Raw genomic sequence first — 19,539 nt, 5'->3', positions numbered from 1 at the left:
TCCATGACCTTCTGACTTTCAGGTCTTTGCTCTATCCACTACACCATGCTGCTTCAAAGAATAATAATAATTATTATAATGGTATTTCTTATGCACATCCTATTCTCCCTCCTACTTAAAACGTGCATCCAACCAATTATCTTGTTTCTACCACAGTGTTTGACTCGTAAGAAGCGCTCAACAAATGCCACAGTTATTAGTATTAGATGTAAGACAATCAGATGAGAAATATTCACCTTCCTTCAAGGGCTCACAATCAAAGATGGAGGGAGAGTGGGTGTCTGGGCTCTAACTTTTCTCAGGTGGACTTGTCAGTGTGGTTCACACAGGTCCAGGTCCCGGCCCCCCACCCCATCTTCAATCAATTAATTCATTCAGTCGTATTTATTGAGCACTCACTGTGTTCAAAACACTGTACTGAGCGCTTGAGGGAGTACAGTATGACAACAGACACATTCCTGCCCACAACGAGCTCCCAGTATAGAGGGGGAAACAGACATTAATGCCAATAAATAAATAACAGATATCTATATGGGCTGTGGGGATGGGAGGGAGGATGAGTGAAGAAGCAAGTAAGGGGGGCGCAGAAGGGAGAGGAGGGCTTAGTCAGGGAAGGCTTCTTGGAGGAGAGGGGCCTTCAATAAGAATTTGCAGTGGGGGAGAAGAATTATCTGTCTGATTTGAGGAGGGAGAGCATTTTAGTCTTCTCCTCTGTCCCCCCAGGCCAGGGTCCAGCATCCACCCAGGGTGATCCCTTCCTCCCAAAGGGCCTGCTCTCTGCTCTGGCCTGGGACAGTGAGAGAAATGCTAATTTGGGGGAGGTGGAAGGGGTGGGGCAGAGTCAGGTGCTTCTCCAAGAAGAAAAGGAGGTGATTAAGACTCACTATTCCAGCAACGTCAGCGTCAGACACATTTATTAGCATCTATTGTGGAACTCGACTTGTCTGCCGGGGGGCATAGCTCAGGGGTAGAGCATTTGACTGCAGATCAAGAGGTCCCCGGTTCGAATCCGGGTGCCCCCTGTCTCGTTCATGTTTTATTCCCGGCCTTCTTCATCCCCACCCCCCAAATCCCGTTTCTCTCCCAGCGTGGTTTTGGGACAATCCTGGTGGGGATTAATGGAGAAACGCTCCATCTTGTGGTTGGAGGAGAGAATTTATTCAATCGTATTTATTGAGCGCTCACTCTGTGCAGAGCACTGTACTAAGGCAGGGGTGATCTCTGCTTTCGGACGGAAACGCTGCGATGTAGGCTGCGCCCCTCCCTGAGGGGCTGGGGGGAGCCTGTGGAAAGCTGGAGAAGCAGCCCCAACTCTTGTCTCGTCAGTGTGTGAGGAGAATTATATTAACCGTGGCCCGTGTTAAGTGCTTACTATGTGCCAAGCACTGTACTCCACTCTGGGGTAATAATAAAAATAATAATAACGATGGTATTTGTTAAGCGCTTACTAAGTGCCAGGCACTGTCCTAAACGGTGGGGTGGCTACAGGCAAGTCGGGTTGGACGCGGACCCTGTCCTGCGTAGGACTCACAGTCTCAATCCCCATTTTACAGGTGAGGTGACTGAGGCGCAGAGGAGTGAAGTGACTTGCCCAAGGCCACACAGCAGACAAGTGACAGAGCCGGGAAAAAAACAAGATAATCAGGTTGGACCCAGTCCCTGCCCCTCATAATAATAATAATGTTGGTATTTGTTAAGCGCTTACTATGTGCAGAGCACTGTTCTAAGCGCTGGGGTAGACACAGGGGAAGCAAGTTGTCCCAAGTGGGGCTCACAGTCTTAATCCCCGTTTTACAGATGAGGGAACTGAGGCACAGAGAAGTGAAGTGACTTGCCCACAGTCACACAGCTGCCAAGTGGCAGAGCTGGGATGGGGCTCACAGACTAAGCATCTACCCCAGCACATAGTAAGCTCTTAACAAATACCATTTTTTGGAAAAAAGGAGGAAGGAGAAGAAGGATTGAATGCCCATTTTATGGATGACGAAGTGGAGACGCAGAAAAGTCAAGTGAGTTGTCCAAGGTCACAAAGCAGGCAACCAGCACTGTACCTCTATCTCATCTGTCTTGACTCCTCGCCCACCTTCTGCCTCTGGCCTGGGTCGCCCTCCCTCCTCAAATCCGCCTCTCCCTCCCTTCAAAGCCTTATTGAAGGCCCATCTCCTCCAAGAGGCCTTCCCTGACTAAGCCCTCCTTTCCTCCTCTCCCGCTCCCTTCCGCGGCGCCCTGTCTTGCTCCCTTTATTCATCCCCTCTCCCAGCCCCACAGCGGTTATGTCCCTGTCTCTCATTTAGTTACTTATATTCATGTCTCTCTTCCCCTCTAGCCTGTAAATTCGTTGCGGGCGGCGAATCTGTCTTTTACTGTTATATCGTACTCTCCCTAACACTTAGTACAGTGCTCTGCACACAGTAAGCACTCGATAAACACAAGTGGCTGCCTGAATAGAGGGTTAAGGAAGGGATCCGATGTCTGGACACTCAATTTAGGACCCGCCCCGGGTAGAGAAGCGGCTTGGTTTAGTGGAAAGAGCCCGGGCTTGGGAGTCAGAGGACCTGGATTCTAATCCCGCCTCCGCCACTTGTCTGCTACGTGACCTTGTTCAAGCCACTTCACTTCTCTGGGCCTCAGTTACCTCATCTGTAAAATGGGGATGAAGACTGTGACGCCCCACGTGGGACAACCTGATTACCTTGTATCTACCTCGGTTCTTAGAACGGTGCTTGGCACAAAGTAAGTGCTTAACAAATACCATTATAATGATTAAGCTCTCCAAATCAATCCCTGTTTACTGACTGAATGAGGGAAGAGAGTCCAGGGAAACAGGCTGGAAATGTGGGGAGAAGTGATAAGGTGCAGCAGCAGAAAAGGTGCTAATAAGAGTCATTAGTGCATTTGACTTTAGATCAAGAACTGGCTGGTTCAAATCAATCAATCAGTGGTATTCACTGAGCACTTACTATGTGCAGAGCACTGTACTAAGTGCTTGGGAGATAACAATACAGATGGGGTCCCTCCCCAGTAGGAGCTTAGAGTTTGCACATAGTCTGCGCACCGTAAGCGCTCAATAACTACCACGCAGGTGCTCCTTGCTTTATTCATTCATTCAATCGTATTTATTGAGCGCTTACTGTGTGCAGCGCCCTTGGAATGTACAGTTCAGCAACAGATTATCAGACTATCCCTGCCCAACAATGGGCTTACGGTCTAAAAGGGGGAGACAGACAGCAAAACAAAACAAGTAGGCATCAATACCATCCAATTAGATAAATAGAATCATCGATATATACATCATGAATAAAATAGAGTAATAAATAATATATACACATAGACACAAGTGCTGTGGGGAGGGGAAGAGGGTAGAGCAGCGGGAGGGAGTCGGGGCGACGGGGAGGAGGGACAGAGAGGGAAAGGGAGGGCTCAGTCTAGGAAGGCCTCTCGGAGGAGGTGAGCTCTCAGTAGGGCTTTGATGAGAGTTTTAAGTACCGCAGGAGTCGGGGGCTGCATCCCTTTCCCAGCTCACGTGAAGGCAGAGCACAGTGAAATGGGGTGACCTACTGGAAAGTACACAGGGCTTGGCTTCTGTCATTTGCCTCCTGTGTCACGCGGGCAAGTCACTGCCCCTCTCTGCGCCTCATTTTTCTTAACCGTAAAAATGGAGGTCCGATACCTGTTCTCCCGGTGGCCTGGCCTAGTGGATAGATGGCAGGCCTGGAAGTCAGATGAACCTGGGTTCTAATCCCGGCTCCACCACTTGCCTGCTGTGTGACCTTGGGCAAGTCACTTCACTTCTCTGGGCCTCAGTCCCCTCTTTTGTAAAACGGAGATTGAAACGGTGAGACCCATACGGGACCAGGACTGTGTCCAACCCGATTAGCTTGTATCTACCCCAGTGCCTAGTACAGTCCCTGGCACCTGTAAGCGCTTAACAAATACCACAGTTATTATAAAAATGTGTTGCCTCCTGTTCCTTCCGGACCTTGAGAAAAGGGAATTGTGTACTGCAGGGGAGCTGGGGACTTCCTGAGTTTCTTTTCCCCCTCCAGCCCTCACCCTGGTCTTGGCTAACACTTGGCAGCACTGGGGTAAAATGGGGTGGACTGGGGAAAGCTTCACAGGATGGGATGCAACTGGGAGAAGGAAAGGTGGAGAAATGGTTTGAAAATATGCCCGGTCTTGGCCCAAAGGAAGTTTCCTGACTATCCTCTCGTTTCCCTTTTCCCCTCCTCCCCTCAGCATCGTCTCTGCACTTGTCCGTGAACCGGACACCGGGGTGGAGGAAGCGGGGGGTCACCTCTTGGGCAACTGAATCCTTGGGAGCAGCTGGTCGTTGCCTCGGATGCTAGATTTCCTTCTCAAACCTGCTACATTTCCTGTGTTGCTATCTCAAGGGGAGCAGGCCGTTCTGTTTCTCCATCTATTCTCGTTGTGGGCAGAGAACGTATATACCAAGTCTGTTGTATCAATAATAATAAAAATGATGATTTTTTTAAGCGCTTACTCTGTGCCAAGCACTGTTCTAAGCACCGGGGTAGATACAAGGTAATCAGGTTGCCCCACGTGGGGCTCACAGTCTTAATCCCCATTTTACAGATGAGGGAACTGAGGCACAGAAAAGTTAAGGGACTTGCCCAAAGTTACACAGCTGACAAGTGGCAGAGCCAGGATTAGAACCCACTACCTCTGATTCCCAAGCCAGTCCTCTTTCCACTAAGCCACGCTGCTTCTCTGACCTCTCCTAAGGGCTTAGTAGGGTGTTCTGCACACAGTAAATACCTCAGTAAATAAAGCAGTAAATAAAAGCGCTCAGTAAATACCCCTGATTGATGGATTGATTATACACTCATTTATTCGCCTGTTCCCATTGTATGTGTATAATTTGAGTCTGTTTTTCTCTCCCATTAGTTTACAAGCCCCTTAAGAACAGGGACCAAGACACAAAAGGGACCAATCCATCAGTGGTATTTATTGAGTGCTTATTATGTGCAAAACACAGTACTAAACCCTTGGGGCTTACAATCTAGAGGGGGTGACAGACATGCAAATAAAATGTGGATATGGACATTGTGGGACTGAGGGTGGGGTGAATAAAGGGGACAGGTTCAAGTACAAGGGTAATTCAGTAGGGAGAGGGAGTATGGGAAATTAATTCATTCAATCGTATTTATTGAGCGCTTACTGTGCACAGAGCGCTGTACTGAGCGATTGGGAGAGGACAGTAGAACAATAAACAGACACATTCCCTGCCCGCAACGATCTTACAACCTGGAGGGATTGAGGCTTAGTCGGGGAAGGCCTCTTAGAGGAGATGTGCTTTTAATAAGGCTTTGAAGGAGGGGAATGTAATCGCCCCTCGGATCCGAAGAGGGAGGGCGATCCAGGCCAGAGGCAGGACTTGGGCAAGAGGCCGGCGGCGATATTGGTGAGATCGAGATACAGCGAGTAGGTTGGCATTAGAGGAGCGAAGAATGGGTTGCGATGTAGTAGGAGAGTAGCAAGGTGAGGTAGGAGGGGACATGGGGATTGAGGGCTTTAAAAGCCTATGGTGAAGAGCATCTCTTGGATGCGGAGGCGGATGGGCAAACCCCTGGAGGTACTTGAGGAGTGGGGAGACCTGGACTGAACGGTCTGGGGCCGGGTCGGGGAACGCCGCGGCTGAAAGGCCAGGATGGAGAGCCCACCACACCATCTGGACGTGTCGAGTCCAAAAAAAAATCAAGTCTCAGCAACACAGCACAAGGGTTTTTTTTATTGCAGTATTTAATACAGATCTGTATGGGTGAGGACAGCGTAGCCCGTCGCCCTAAAAGTCGACTCAACCTCATCACCGAAATGTGGGAGAGATAGCTGCTTATAGTCTGGGGTGGGAGTTGGTGTCCTTTCACAGGGACGACAGAATCCCGGCTGGCAGGGGAAGGTATGGCTGAAATTGACCAGAGGAGAAGGGTGTGGCCGAAGCATGATTTAGGAAAACCAGGTAGATTAATGCAAAATGGAGACTGAAAACCAAATGGAGTAAGGCTGGCTAAGAGTTGGTTTGCACAGACGTTAAGAGGAGCGGAAGTTAAGGGGGATCTTGGGTGGGGGACGGAGGAGGGACGGTCCGATCGGCCAGCTGAATTAGACCGAAGCGGTTCAGGGTCACGAGAGTTTCGCCCCAAGGGTCGGAGAAAATCAGATCGGGTCAAACCGGCCTGCCTGATGCTTCCCGTGGGCCCCCGGGGCTGTGGAGGTGACTGGGAGGAGGGAAATGGGTCCCAGAGAGGGGCCACGGGATGGTGAGGGAGGAAAGGGGGAGCAGAGATATCACTGGGAATGGATGACGGCAGAGCTTTATCGACCGAGAGTTCATTAGCCAGAGGGGCCGGAGGATTCTGGGTGGGTGGGGAGCAAGGCCTCTCCTACCGCTCAAAGGGAAGCCAGGGCCGGGCGAACGGAGAAGTGGCCAGTCCTGACTTGACCGAGTGGCCTGCGGCTTAGCCCTGAGGTATCGGCAATTGTAAATTCATGTTCAGCCTTCGAAGCTTCTCGATCAAATCCCGAAGCCCAGGGCCGATCTTTTTAATTTTCTTCTTCAGAAAATTATTGGCTTTTCTGAAGAACCTTCCTAAACGCCTCTTGGTCCGGACAGGCTGAGGAGGAAACAGAGACAGGGCTTGTGAGGTCCGGGATGGGCGAACCTCCCCAGAGAGTCCGGCCGGATCTCGCCCAAGGCAGGGAATGTGACTGTTTATTGCTGTATTGTGCTCTCCCAGGTGCTTAGTACAGTGCTCTGCACACAGTAAGCGCTCAATAAATGCGACTGAATGAACATACGGATGAATGGAAGCAGGGTTGGAGCAGAAGACGATATAACAGAGTTGGGAAACTCAATCCTTGCCCACACTGAGCTGACAGTCTAGAGGGCCTCTATCTATTTATCTATGTAGATAGATCTGTGTCCAACCCAGTTTGCTTGTATCCACCCCAGCGCTTAGTACAGTGTCTAGCAAACAGAAAATGCTTAACAAATACCACAATTACCTACTGATAACAATAATAATAGTATTTATTAAGCGCTTACTACGTGCCAGGCTCTCTACTAAGCGCTAGGCTGGATACGAGGAAATGGGTTGGACACAGTCCCTGTCTCACGTTTCTATCTATTTCTCTGTCCCTCTATCTATCTACCTGTCTTTCTGTCTCTCTGTTCTGTCCATTCATTCAGTAGTATTTATTGAGTGCTTACTCTGTGCAGAGCACTGTACTAAGTGATTGGGATGGACAGTTCGGCAACAGATAGAGACAATCCCCGCCCAGTGACGGGCTCACAGTCTAAATGGTCCGTTCATCTGTCTGTCCTGTTGGTCTGTTCGTTTATCGTATATTAACCCCAGGGCTTAGTACTGTGCCTGGCTCATAGCGCTTAGTAAAGTGCTTTGCGCATGGTAAAATGCTCAATAAATAGGGCTGAATGAATGAATGGAGTGTAGTAAGTGCTTACCAAATACATTGGAAGGAAAAAAAAAAGAGGGACCTGGGAGGAGGTGATTGAGGGATGGAGAAAAGGTCAAGTTCATTCATTCAGCCATTCAGTCGGGATTTACTGAGCGTTTACTGTGTGCAGATCACTGTGCTAAGCGCTTGGAAAGTACGATTCGGCAACAGGTAGAGATAATCCCTACCCAACAACGGGTTCACAGTCTAGAAGGGGGGAGACAGACAGCAAAACAAGTAGACGGGCATCAGTAGCATCAGTAGAAATAAATAGAATTATAGATATATACACATCGTTAATAAAATAGAATAATAAATATGTACATATATACGCAAGTGTTGTGGGGTGGGGAGGAGGGTAGAGCATCCCAGGAGTCTTTCTGGTAACAACTGGTTGTTAAGGCAGAGGCTCCATCTCTCTTAGTACAGTGCCTGGCACATAGTAAGTGCCTAATAAATAGCATTATTATTATAATGATGGATAGATCAGTGTGGTAGTCATTTAGCTCTTATTGTGTGCCAGACACTGTACGGAGCCCTGGGGTAGATCCGAGGAAATCGGGTTGGATACGGTTCTATCCAGATAGATAGATAGACGGTAGATAGATGATAGATAGAATCTCTCTAGACTGTATGCGCCCCTTGAGCGAGCCACCCGGCGAGACCCAGAACCCGGGGAAGTGGTCCCGGACTGTGCCCGGGTACCGGGGACACTTACCCCGTCGCAAGTGACGTTAACCGAGGGATCGTCTTTGTCCATGGAGATGGTGCCCGAACATTCTCTCACCAGCTGAGGGAGTCGGTCAGACAGTTAATCATATTTACTGAGTGCTAACTGGGTGCAGAGCACTGTATTAAACACTTGGGAGAGTACAATGGAACAGTAAACAGACACATTCCCTGCCCACAACCAGTTTGCAGTCTGGAGGAGACTGGGGAGAGGCCGAGAAGGAGGGTCTGAGAACCCAGGGGTCCTCGACAGCCCCCACCCTTCCACTCCACACTCCAATTCCTACAAATCCATAATAATAATGGTACTTATTAAGATCTTACTGTGTGTCAGGCACTGTTCTAAACGCTGGGTAGATAAAAGTTAATCAGGTTGGACACAATCCCTCTCCTATATGGGGCTCCCGGTTTTTAATCCTCTTTTTACAGATCAGGGAACTGTGACCCAGAGAAGTGAAGTGACTAACTCAAGGTCACCCAGCAGACACATGACGGAGTCAGGATTTAGAACCCAGGTCCTTTGACTCCCAGGCCCGGGCTCTGTCCACTAAGCCTCGCTGGAGTTCTGGCTCCGGGAGTTCAGCTGGGGTAGCCCGGACCGTCCCTCCCTCCCCCACCCCCCGCCCCGGTCATCCTGGCCGGGCGGCTGGCACCAAAAGGCAGGAGCCCCCAGCCCAGCCTCAGAGAATCCTCACCCCGCCCTCCTTGAAGTCACACTGGTCCAAGGGGCGCATCTCCTCCTTCGTGCACACGGTCTCTTGGATGGTGAAGTTCACGGGGAAGGCGTTGGCGTTGTTTCTCTGGGGATGAATTGAGACTCAGCTGTTTCCTTTGCTACACATCTCTGCTGTATCTTCGTTAAAAATACTACTAATGATGGTATTTGTTAAGGGCTTAATAATAATAATAATTGTGGTATTTGTTAAGCACAGAGCGCTGTCCTGAGCGCTGGGGTGGAAATGAGCAAATCGGGTTGGACACGGACCCCGTCCCTCACGGGGCTCCCAGTCTTTATCCTCATTTTACTGAGGTACGGAGAAGTGAAGTGACTCGGTCCAGCAGCAGCCAAGTGGCGGAGCTGGGATTAGAACCCAGGTCCTTCCGACTCCCAGGCTCAGTCCACTACGCCTCACCGCTTCGGAGTCTGATCCCACGTTCCCTCTACAGATTCCCCTCCCATCCCCTCCCCCGGCCCTCCCCCGGCCCCGGACTCACAGTCCCTTCATGGAGCTTCAGCTCTTGGAGCCGGAAGAGATTGTCCGAGTCGGACGCTTTGTTGTAGGAGGCGATGGTGCGGGCCAAAGCCTCCTCGTAGCTCAGGGACTGAGCGGTGGCCAAGGTGGCCACGGCGGCCAGCAGCAGAGCCTTCCACACGGCCTCCATCCTGCTCCCTCACTCGTCCTCTTTGACATTCTCTCTCCTCCAGGGTGGATTTATGGCCAAATCCTCAGGGCCTTGCACAAGGGGGCCAGGAGGCCGGAGAGGCCTGGGTTTCCTGGGCCGGTGACTCTTCCCTCCCTCCGGCATTGGCCAACCCCGGCCACAGGGATCTCTGGACACGTGGAAGAGGAAGTTGAGGCAGGAAGGCACGGGGAGAGACCACCCCGGGAGAGATCGTGTCTGGGCGGCCGGATGCGATTGGGTTAAGGACGGTGAGGAAACGGGACCACAAGGGGGTAGAAATCTGTGACCCTCAAGTTTGGCGCCAATTTCTTCTCTGATTTCCCAAGGCCACCACACTGGGGGTGTTTCTCAAAAGTGGCCCGGGGGCTACCCAGCCCACACTGTAATCCTTGAACCTGACCCCCGCCCCGACTCCCCACCAATTCCAGGGGGGACCCGTCACGGGGATGGAGGGATCGGACGGGTCGCTCCGTCTGCACGTCCCTCGAGGCTGGTCCAGCTTAGGGAAACCGAGGACAGCCGGGCCACCCCTCCCCCTCCACTGTCATGGAATCTTTGTACTCTCCCAAGCATTTAGTACAGAGCTCTGCACCCAGTAAGCGCTCAATAAATACAACTGAATAAATGAATGAGTCAGACCAACCTCAAGCCATCTGGGCCATCCCCCTGCCCCCAGATAGGATGGCGCTTCACCCGGGTGGGCTCCCTCTCCCACTGCAAAAAGGCATCGTTATCAATGACACAATAATGGTATTTATTAAGTGCCTACTATGTTCCAAGCAGTGTACTAAGCACGTGGGTAGGTGCAAAATAATCAGGTAGTCAGTCGATCCTATTTATTGAGCACTTACCGTATGCGGAGCCCTGTATTAAACGGATACATTTCCTGCCCACAATGAATTTATAGTCTAGAGGAGAGACAGACATAAATATAAGTAAATAAATTACGTATATAGACGTAAGTGCTGTAAGACACAGTCCTTGTCCCTCATGGAGCTCTCAGTCGACAGATGAGGATACTGAGGCACAGAGAAGTTAAGTGAATTGTCCAAGGTCATGCGACAGACAAGTGACAAAATTGCAATTAGAACCCAAGTCCTCTGACTCCCTGTGTACTGTCCACTAGGCCGTGCGGCTTCCCAGTTGTATCAATCAGTAGTATTTATTGGGCGCTTACTAGGTGCAGAACACTGGACTGAGGGTTTAGGAGAGTACAATAGAACAATAAACAGACACATTCCCTTCCCACACCCAGTTTACGGACTAGAATGGGGGAGCACGGGGAACGCCCAATCAACCATGGAGAGGGGCTAGTGAATCCCCCATTTTACAGACGAGAAAGCTGAGGCACAGAGAAGTTAAGCGACTCGCCCAAGGCCAAACAGCAGGCAAGTGGTAAAGCTGGGATTAAAACCCAGGTGCTCTTTCTCCCAGATCTTTCCACCAGGTGCCTAAACTGCCCAGCCCCGGGGACCTGAGCCCCGGGAAAGAAGGACCTGAGGTAGGAGAGAAATAACCGAGGCCCGGAGAAGTGAACTGACTAGCCCGAGGTCACACGGCAGATGAGTGGCGGAGCCGGGACCAGAATCCTGGTCCTTCCGCCTCCCGGGTCCACGTTCTATCCACCGGGCCGTGCTGCTTCTCACTCTGTGCGGGGCTCCGGGCTGAGTGTTGGGAAAGAGGATGGCAAGGAGCAGCATGTCTAGGGAAGCAGGGTGGCCCAGCGGATAGATCCAGAGCCTGGGAGTCGCCTCTCTGTGCCTCAGTTACCTCATCGGTAAAATGGGATTAAGACCGTGAGCCCTGTGTGGGACAGGGACTGTGTCCAACCTTATTTACTTGAATCTACTCCGGCACTTAGAACAGTGCTTGGCGCATAGAGAAGCAACGTGGCTTAGTGGAAAGAGCACGGGCTTGGGAGTCAGAGATCGTGGGTTCTAATCCCGGCTCTGCCACTTGTCTGCTGTGTGACCTTGGGCAAGTCATTTAACTTCTCTGTGCCTCAGTTACTTCGTCTGTAAAAATGGGGATCAAAAATATGAGCCCCACGAGGGACAATCTGATTACCCTGTATCTACCCCAGCGCTTAGAACAGTGCTCTACGCATAGTAAGCGCCTAACAAATACCATAATTATAATTTTTATTATAGTAAGCGCTTAACAAGTACCATTATCATTATTGAGCAGATACCAGACACCTGAGCCTAGCCCCCTCAGGGCCCAATCTCCCACCAGGCAGAGAGAGGGGAGGGGACGGGAAGGGAATCTGCCCCTGACTGGAGGCTTCTTGAAGCTGTCTCCAGGGGATCCACTGGGAATCTCTCCCACCACCTCAAGTCCCATGTTTGCCCCACCCCTTCCCCACCAGCAGTGGCCCAATAATGTCGGTATTTGTTAAGCGCTTACTATGTGCCGAGCACTGTTCTAAGCGCTGGGGTAGATACGGGGTAATCAGGTCGTCCCATTGGAGGCTCACAGTCTTCATCCCCATTTTACAAATGAGGTCACTGAGGCCCTGAGAAGTTAAGTGTCACCCAGCTGACAGGTGGCGGATCCGGGATTAGAACCCAGGACCTCTGACTCTTAAGCCCGGGCTCTTTCCACTGAGCCCACCCGAATCTGCATGGGGTGTTTGCATGTCGTGAATCTCTATCTCCGTTTTCACGACGACGATGATGGTATCTCTTAAGCGCAGACTGTGTGCCCAACACTGGTGTAGATATGAAATAATCAGATCGGACACCGTCCCTGTCCCAGCCGGGGCCTCGCGATCTAAGAGGGATGGAGACGGGGGACCTCATCCTTACTTTCCACCTGAAGAAACTGAGGCACAGCTAGATCGAGGGGCGGGTCCCAAGTCAGGTGGCCGGCAAGCGTCCGAGCCGGAATTTAAACCGGGACCTCTGCCCTGCCCTTGTGGAAAATTGCATTTTTGAGCGTGTCCCACCTCCTGTATCAGTGGTCCCGCTGGCTGGGTCACACCCCAGAACTCACAGATTCCTCATATCCTGCCTCTCCCTAAGAAGAGATGGGGTGGGCAGAAGCAGTGTGGGCTAGTGGTTAGAGCCCGAGTCTGGAAGTCAGAAAGACCTGGATTCTAATCCTGACTTTGCCACTTGTCTGCTGTGTGACCTCGGGAGAGTCACTTCGCTTCTCTGGGCCTCAGTTACCTCATCTGGAAAATGAGATTTAGACTGTAAGCCTCATGTGGGACAGGGACGTGTCCATCCCAATTAGCTTATATCAGCGTGGCTCAGTGGAATGAGCACAGGCTTGGGAGTCAGAGGTCATGGATTCGAATTCCGCCTCTGCCACTTAGCTATGTGACTGTGGGCAAGTCACTTAACTTCTCTGTGCCTCAGTTACCTCATCTGTAAAATGGGCATTTAGATTGTGAGCCTCACGTGGGACAACCTGATGACCCTGTATCTACCCCAGCGCTTAAGACAGTGCTCTGCACATAGTAAGCGCTTAACAAATACCAACATTGTTACTACAGCATCTCAGTGAATACCATTGAACGAATGAATGGATTTCCTTGGTAGTAACAGTATTTATTAAGTGTTCACTTGGTTTTTTTATGGTATTTGTGAAATGCTTACTATGTGCCAGGCACTATTCTAAGCGCTGGTGGAGATACAAGATAATCAGGTTGGTTACAGTTAGAGAAGCAGCGTGGCTCAGTGGAAAGAGCACGGGGTTTTGGAGTCAGAGGTCACGGGTTCGAATCCCGGCTCTGCCACTGGTCAGCTGTGTGACTTTGGGCGAGTCACTTAACTTCTCGGTGCCTCAGTGACCTCATCTGTAAAATGGGGATTAAGACCGTGAGCCCCACGTGGGACAACCTGATTCCCTTGTGTGTACCCCAGCGCTTAGAACGGTGCTCGGCACATAGTAAGCGCTTAACAAATACCAACATTATTATGTCCCACAAGGGGATCACCATCTAAATCCTTATTTTACAGATGAGGTCAGTGAATACAGAGATATGAAGTGATCTGCCCAAGGCCACACTGCAGACAAGTGCGTAACTCAGGGGAAAGAGCCCGGGCTTGGGCGTCAGAGGTCATGGGTTCTAATCCCGACTCAGCCGTTTGTCAGCTGTGGGACTTTGGGCAAGTCACTTCACTTCTCTGTGCCTCGGTTACCTCATCTGTAAAATGGGGATGAAGACCGTGAGCCCCACGTAGGACAGCCTGATCACCTTGTATCCCCCGCCAGTGCTTAGAACAGTGCTTTGCACACAGTAAGGGCTTAACAAATACCATTATTATTATTATTATTATTATTATTAAGTGGCAGATGCGGGACCAGAACCCCAGGTCCTTCTGACTCCTAGGCCTGTGCTCTATCCACTACGCTACGTTGCTCCTCACCGTGTGCAGAGGACTGTATTAAGTGCTGGGAAAGAGTACCCAGGTGAAGCAGGGTGGCTTAGCGGATGGAGCACGGGCCCGGGAGTCAGAAGGTCACCGGTCCTAATCCGGGCTCGGCCACGTGTCTGCTCTGTGACCTTGGGCAAGTCATTTCTCTGGGCCTCATCTGTAAAATGGGGATTGAAGGTGTGTGCCCTCTGTGGGACAGGGACTGTGTCCAACCCAACTACCTTGTATCTACCCCAGTACTTAGGACAGTGCTTGACACATAATAATAATAATGTTGGTATTTGTTATGCGCTTACTATGTGCCGAGCACTGTTCTAAGCGCTGGGGTAGACACGAGGGAATCAGGTTGTCCCATGTGGGGCTCACGGTCTTAATCCCCATTTTACAGATGAGGTAACTGAGGCACCGAGAAGTTGTGACTTGCCCACAGTCACACAGCTGACAAGTGGCGGAGCCGGGATTTGACTCCAAAGCCCGTGCTCTTTCCACTGAGCCACGCTGCTTCTCCAGGAAGCACTTAACAAGCACCACAATAATAGTAATTATTATTATTATTACTGGTGGGAATTAGACACGGAGAGAGGACGGCGAGGAAGGAGAACGCAGAGACCAGAGTGACAGTGGGCAACAGTGGAGTTTATTCATGTGGGTTTCCTTACCCAGCCAAGCTGGGGCAACTTGGGGGGGATGGGAGGGGTGGGGGAACCGGGTTGCGGGGAGGGGGTCACCAGCAGGACCCTGCAGAGTCAGGATGAGGTGACAGTGTCGGGGGGAGACGGTTCGGGCTGCCTCTGCCCCCAGGGCCTACTTTTCATTACTCCCTGGTAAGATGATGATGTTGTTGTTTTTTAATATATCTTTCACCTTCTTCACTCCGTTCTTTATGAGTTTGATGCGTCGCTTGGTCCGAATAGGCTGGAAAGGAAGGAGACGCAGAGATGGGATGGGGGAGGGAACCAGTTGGAATTTCTGGAGGCAGCAGTGCTGGTCTATATTGCCCTGGTAAGAATTTGGGGCTCGTAGCCCCTGGGCTGAGTGACTGACACCTCTCCCCCGGTCCACCCCCGGCTCCTGCGCCTCTGCGTCTGAAGAACCCCGAGGGCCCGGGAGGAGGGGATGGCGTGGGAGCCCGAGACAGGTGCCGCCCTTGCCCACCCCCTACACAGAGAGGAGGATCTTCTCCCTCCAACGCCCAGCGCTCCTCCGCTGAGACCCGGCCACTCCTCAGAACCCTCGCCACCCCACCGGCCTTTTTACCCAGCCCTGGGTATGGGACGGTGGTCCTAGCTGGTGCCCGGATGTGAGGGACACTTACCCTGTCGCAAGTGAGCGTGACCACGGGGGCTTCCTGTGTTGGAAGCACAGTGCCCGAACAGTTTCTCACCACCTGGAGGGAGGCAGAAGAGGGGGTTCAGGGGCCTCGCCCTCTGACCCGCACCTCACCCTCGGACGGGTTCTCTGGGGACGCCTCCCGTTTCGCTCCCGGGATTCGGCCAGGTGCCCAGAGAGGAGCCAGGTGGCTTTGGGCCACACTGGCAAGCAGGCCGAGACCCCTCCGTCGCCCATTCCCTGTTGCAGAACCTCCCCCTCCCGGACCCTAGCCCCAGAGAGACCTCACCCCTCCCTCTTTGAAGTCACACTGGTCCGGGCTACGATTCTCCACTTTGGGGCACACGGTTTCCTGGATGGTGAAGTTCACGGGGATGGCTTTGCGGGACTCGAGCTGAGGAAGGATTCGGGGCAGAGTCAGGTGGCTCCAAGGGAGAGGCAGAGACGCTTCTGACTCTACGGGCCGGGGTCGGTTCCCCCCACCCCGCCCCTCCACCCTCCACCCTTGCTCACGGGCCTCTCTTGGGGTTTGAGCTCAAGGAGCCAGAAGAGAGCGTCTGCGTCCGATTCTCTGTTGTACTCGGTGACGGCGGCAACTACAGCCTCTTCGTAGCTCAGGGACTGAGCGGTGGCCACGGTGGCCACAGCGGCCAGCAGCAGCAGCTTCCACGTGGTCTCCATCCTGCTCCCTCACTCGTCCTCGTTGACGTTCTCCCTCCCCGGGGTGGATTTATAGCCGCCTCCTCGGGACCTTGCCCAAGGAGCTCGGGAGGCCCGAGAGGCCTGGGTTTCCCGAGGCGGTGGCTCTTCCCTCTCTTGGGCGTTGGCCAACCCCAATCTCCGGGAATTCCAGACTCGTCGAACGGGAAATCAGGGAAGGGAGGCAGCCCCAGGAACGGCCATGGGCCCCGGGACTGAGCGGCTGGATGCGACTGGGCTAATGGTGGTGAGGAAACGGGGCCACGGGGAGTTAGAAATCTGTGTCCCTCTATTTTGGCTCCAATTTCCTCTCAGGTTTCCCGAGGCCACTGCACTGGGGTTGTTTCTCCAAGATGGCCTGGGGGTGCTACCCAGCCCAAGCTACAATCTTTGGACTGGATACTTCTGCTCCTAACTCTGGGAGGATCAGTCAGGGGATAGGAAAGGCTGGCATTATTCTCTCTGCCAGCCCAGCTTGGGGGAAACACAGACGGCCTGGCCTCTCCTCTCTTTCCCTTGACATGGAGTCACATCAACCTCAGGCCACCTAGGCCATCCGCCTGCCTCCGCACGGGACGGGCTGGGGTGCCTCTTTAATGGAAAGAGTAGCGGCCTGGAAGTCAGGAGATCTGGGTTCTAATCCCAGATCCCCCATTCACCCGCTGGGTGACCTTGGGCAACTGACAAGTACCTCAGTTTCCTCATCTCTAAAAATGGGGATGAAATTCCTGTTAGACTGTGAGTCTCACATGGGACGGGGATTGTGTTCAACCTGATAAACTTGTATCTTCTCCAGTGTTTAGAACAGTGCTTGACTCACAGTAAGTGCTTAAAGACCATAAAACAACGAAACAAACACAAAAACATGAACACAAACCGACAATTACTGCCTCACCCTCAAAATCTTATCGAAGGCATTTTTCCTCAGAGAGGTCTTCCCTGACTAAGCCTTCATTTCCTCGTCTCCCTCCCTTCTGTGTCACCCTGATTTGCTTCCTTTATTCATCCCCTTGTCCCAACCCGATGGCATTTATGTCCACATCTGTAAATTATTCATTTACATCACTGTCTCCCCCTCTAGACTGTGAACTTGCTGTGGGCAGGGAATGGGTCTGTACCTTCCCAAGTGCTTAGTACGGTGCTCTGCACACAGCAAGCGCTCAATAGATATGATTGATTGATAAGGCACTTAAAACCCCAAAGATCATTATTACCGTAAGCTCCCTGGTGACCCCAGAAGCCTCTGCCAAAGCAGAGAGTGGTTTAGCCAAAGTCTCACCAGATCGTGATGGCTCAATGAGGGAGTCGAGTGAAAGGACTATAAGCTTGTTACGGGCAGAGATTCTGTTGTACTGGACTCTCCCAAGCGCTTAGTAGAGTGCTCTGCACACGGCAAGTGCTCAATAAATACTACTGATTGATCAAATGATTTAAGGAGTGGAGGCAATGGGCATGAGATTGGGAATTTTGGGAGGGAATGAGAGACGGAGACGGGGAGAGAGGAGGATGGTCCTATGCTACTGCCTGGGGACGGTTCCATTTCTCAACTGTAAACTTGTTGTGGGCAGGGAATGTGTCTACCAGCTCTGAGTGCTCACTGTAAGAGCTCAATACATACTGTTGATCGATTGTTGTGGGATCCAGAGAAGTGATAGGGCTGTATGACCTTGAGCCAGTCACTTGACTTCCCTGGGTCTCAGTTACCTCTTCTGTAAAATGGGACTTTAGACCATGAGCCCTATGTGGGACAAGGAACTTGTATCTACCCCAGTGCTCAGTACAGTGCTTGGCACACAGTAAGCACTTAACAAATACCAGAGAAAGAAACCGTGAGCATGTTTGAAGAGACCATAGAGAGTGACTGGTTGAAAGAGTGGCCAGTGCGGGGAGAAGCGTGGGCCCATATTTTCTAGAAGTTGAGAAGGAATGGTGGGTGGTCTTCGGCTTTGGAAGCAGAGGGGTGGGGGTTTGGAGAAGAGGAGCAGGTAGGGTGATCCAGGCTGAGGGAAGTGCACATCCAAAGTCTCAGAGGCAGGAGGGAGGGGGAGGCAGGGAATGTCACTGTTTATTGTTGTATTGTACTTTCCCAAACTCTTAGTACAGTGCTCTGCGCTGTAAGCTCTCTGTCCCTCAATCTCCCCTATTCGCCACGGACCCCTGACCCACGTCCTGCCTCTGGCCTGGAACCCCTCCCTCCTCAAATCCACCAGGCAATGACTCTCCCCGCCTTCAGAGCCTTACAGAAGGCCCATTTCCTCCAAGAGGCCTTCCCCAACTAAGCCCCGCTTTTCCTCATCTCCTACTCCCTTCTGCATCACAGTGACTCGCTCTTGGCTCTTCCCTTTGCTCTTCCCCCTTCCCTGCCGCACAGCACTTATGTATTTATCTGTAATTTTATTTATTTATATTGATGTCTATTTACTTGTATTGACGTCTGTCTCCCCACTTCAGAGGGTGAACTCGTTGTGGGCAGGGATTGTTACTCTTTATTGCTGTACTGTACTTTGCCAAGCGCTTAGTACAGTGCTCTGCATACAGTAAGCGCTTAATAAATATGAATGAATGAATGAATAAAAAAAGGGCAGGGATCGGGGAGCAGGTTGGTGAGGCTGGAGCAGAAGGTGGAATCTGGGACAGAAGTCAGGAACCGGCCAAGATGACATCACCCCAGTGAGCCAGCAGTCACAACCTTGGTTCCTGACACTGCGGGACACAACCCTACGGAGTTTCCCAATCTCGGGTTGTCCAAGGGCCCGGCCTCTCCTGAGCCGACCGAGCCCAGTAAATGAGATTTTTTCCACCTCATCGGAACAGCTGGAAAGGGGGAGAGGGAGGTGGGAGTGGTTCTGGTCTTTTCTTGTATTTAAGGATCTGCAGGGGAGGGAGTTACACAACCTCTTTCAGTCACCCGTGCCACTTTCCCATCCTTCTCTGCCAGGAAATTCTTATCTCAATCCCTCCTCCTGCTGCAGCAGAGGCCCACTTCTTCTTGTACCTTTCTGGGGGGTCACGACCTATAGCGGGGGCAATAGAAGCTGTGATGGATAGCACCCACTGTCCTCTGAGCCTGGAAGCAAACTGGCCCCGGGGGGAGACTGAGAAAAATCAGCTCCTGAGGTCACTGTAAAAGCCTCCCTTCTCTCCCACTCTGATTCCCAAGCCCGGGCTGTGACTCCCAATCCCCGGCTCTGAGCCACGCTGCTTCACAATCGAACCAACGTTCCCTGCCCCTGATGGACTGTCTCTATCTGTTGCCGACTTGTTCATCCCAAGCGCTTAGTACAGTGCTCTGCACATAGTAAGCGCTCAATAAATACTATTGAATGAATGAATGAATGAATGAACGCCCATCCCAGAGTGGAGGCGTATGTGGTTTTTCCTTGTTCTGTCCTAATAATAATAATGATAGAAATAATCATAGTACTCTTTGCGATGTGCTTACTGTGTGCCAGACACTGTACTAAGCACTAGGGTTGACTCGGGATAATCAGTTCGGACACAGTCCTTGTCACCCAAT

The 19,539-nt window shown here is 51.7% G+C and overlaps 1 protein-coding gene, 2 long non-coding RNA genes and 1 other non-coding gene across 4 annotated transcripts; 2 read left to right on the top strand and 2 right to left on the bottom strand.

Annotated features, from left to right (window-relative positions):
- Positions 1 to 950: 950 nt before the first annotated feature.
- TRNAC-GCA lies at positions 951 to 1,022 on the top strand. Its single transcript has one exon. It is a non-coding gene; the product is annotated as a tRNA-Cys (tRNA).
- LOC120638772 lies at positions 987 to 18,038 on the top strand. The gene is made up of 3 exons (XR_005660710.1): positions 987 to 1,022; positions 9,817 to 9,821; positions 18,028 to 18,038. It is a non-coding gene; the product is annotated as an uncharacterized LOC120638772 (long non-coding RNA).
- On the bottom strand, positions 5,728 to 9,616 carry LOC103167989 (cathelicidin-6-like). The gene is made up of 4 exons (XM_029078183.1): positions 9,421 to 9,616; positions 8,901 to 9,005; positions 8,195 to 8,266; positions 5,728 to 6,632 (listed from the first exon to the last, which is right to left on the bottom strand). Exons 1-4 carry the CDS (start codon positions 9,586 to 9,588, stop codon positions 6,477 to 6,479), a joined length of 501 nt encoding a protein of 166 aa, XP_028934016.1. The 5' UTR covers positions 9,589 to 9,616; the 3' UTR covers positions 5,728 to 6,476.
- LOC103166107 lies at positions 14,681 to 15,997 on the bottom strand. The gene is made up of 4 exons (XR_003763723.1): positions 15,837 to 15,997; positions 15,613 to 15,717; positions 15,310 to 15,381; positions 14,681 to 14,909 (listed from the first exon to the last, which is right to left on the bottom strand). It is a non-coding gene; the product is annotated as an uncharacterized LOC103166107 (long non-coding RNA).
- Positions 18,039 to 19,539: the final 1,501 nt, after the last annotated feature.

Source organism: Ornithorhynchus anatinus, chromosome 13, assembly GCF_004115215.2.
Source record: "Ornithorhynchus anatinus isolate Pmale09 chromosome 13, mOrnAna1.pri.v4, whole genome shotgun sequence".
Taxonomy (NCBI): Eukaryota; Metazoa; Chordata; class Mammalia; order Monotremata; family Ornithorhynchidae; genus Ornithorhynchus; species Ornithorhynchus anatinus.
This window is presented reverse-complemented; position numbering and strand designations above follow the sequence as displayed.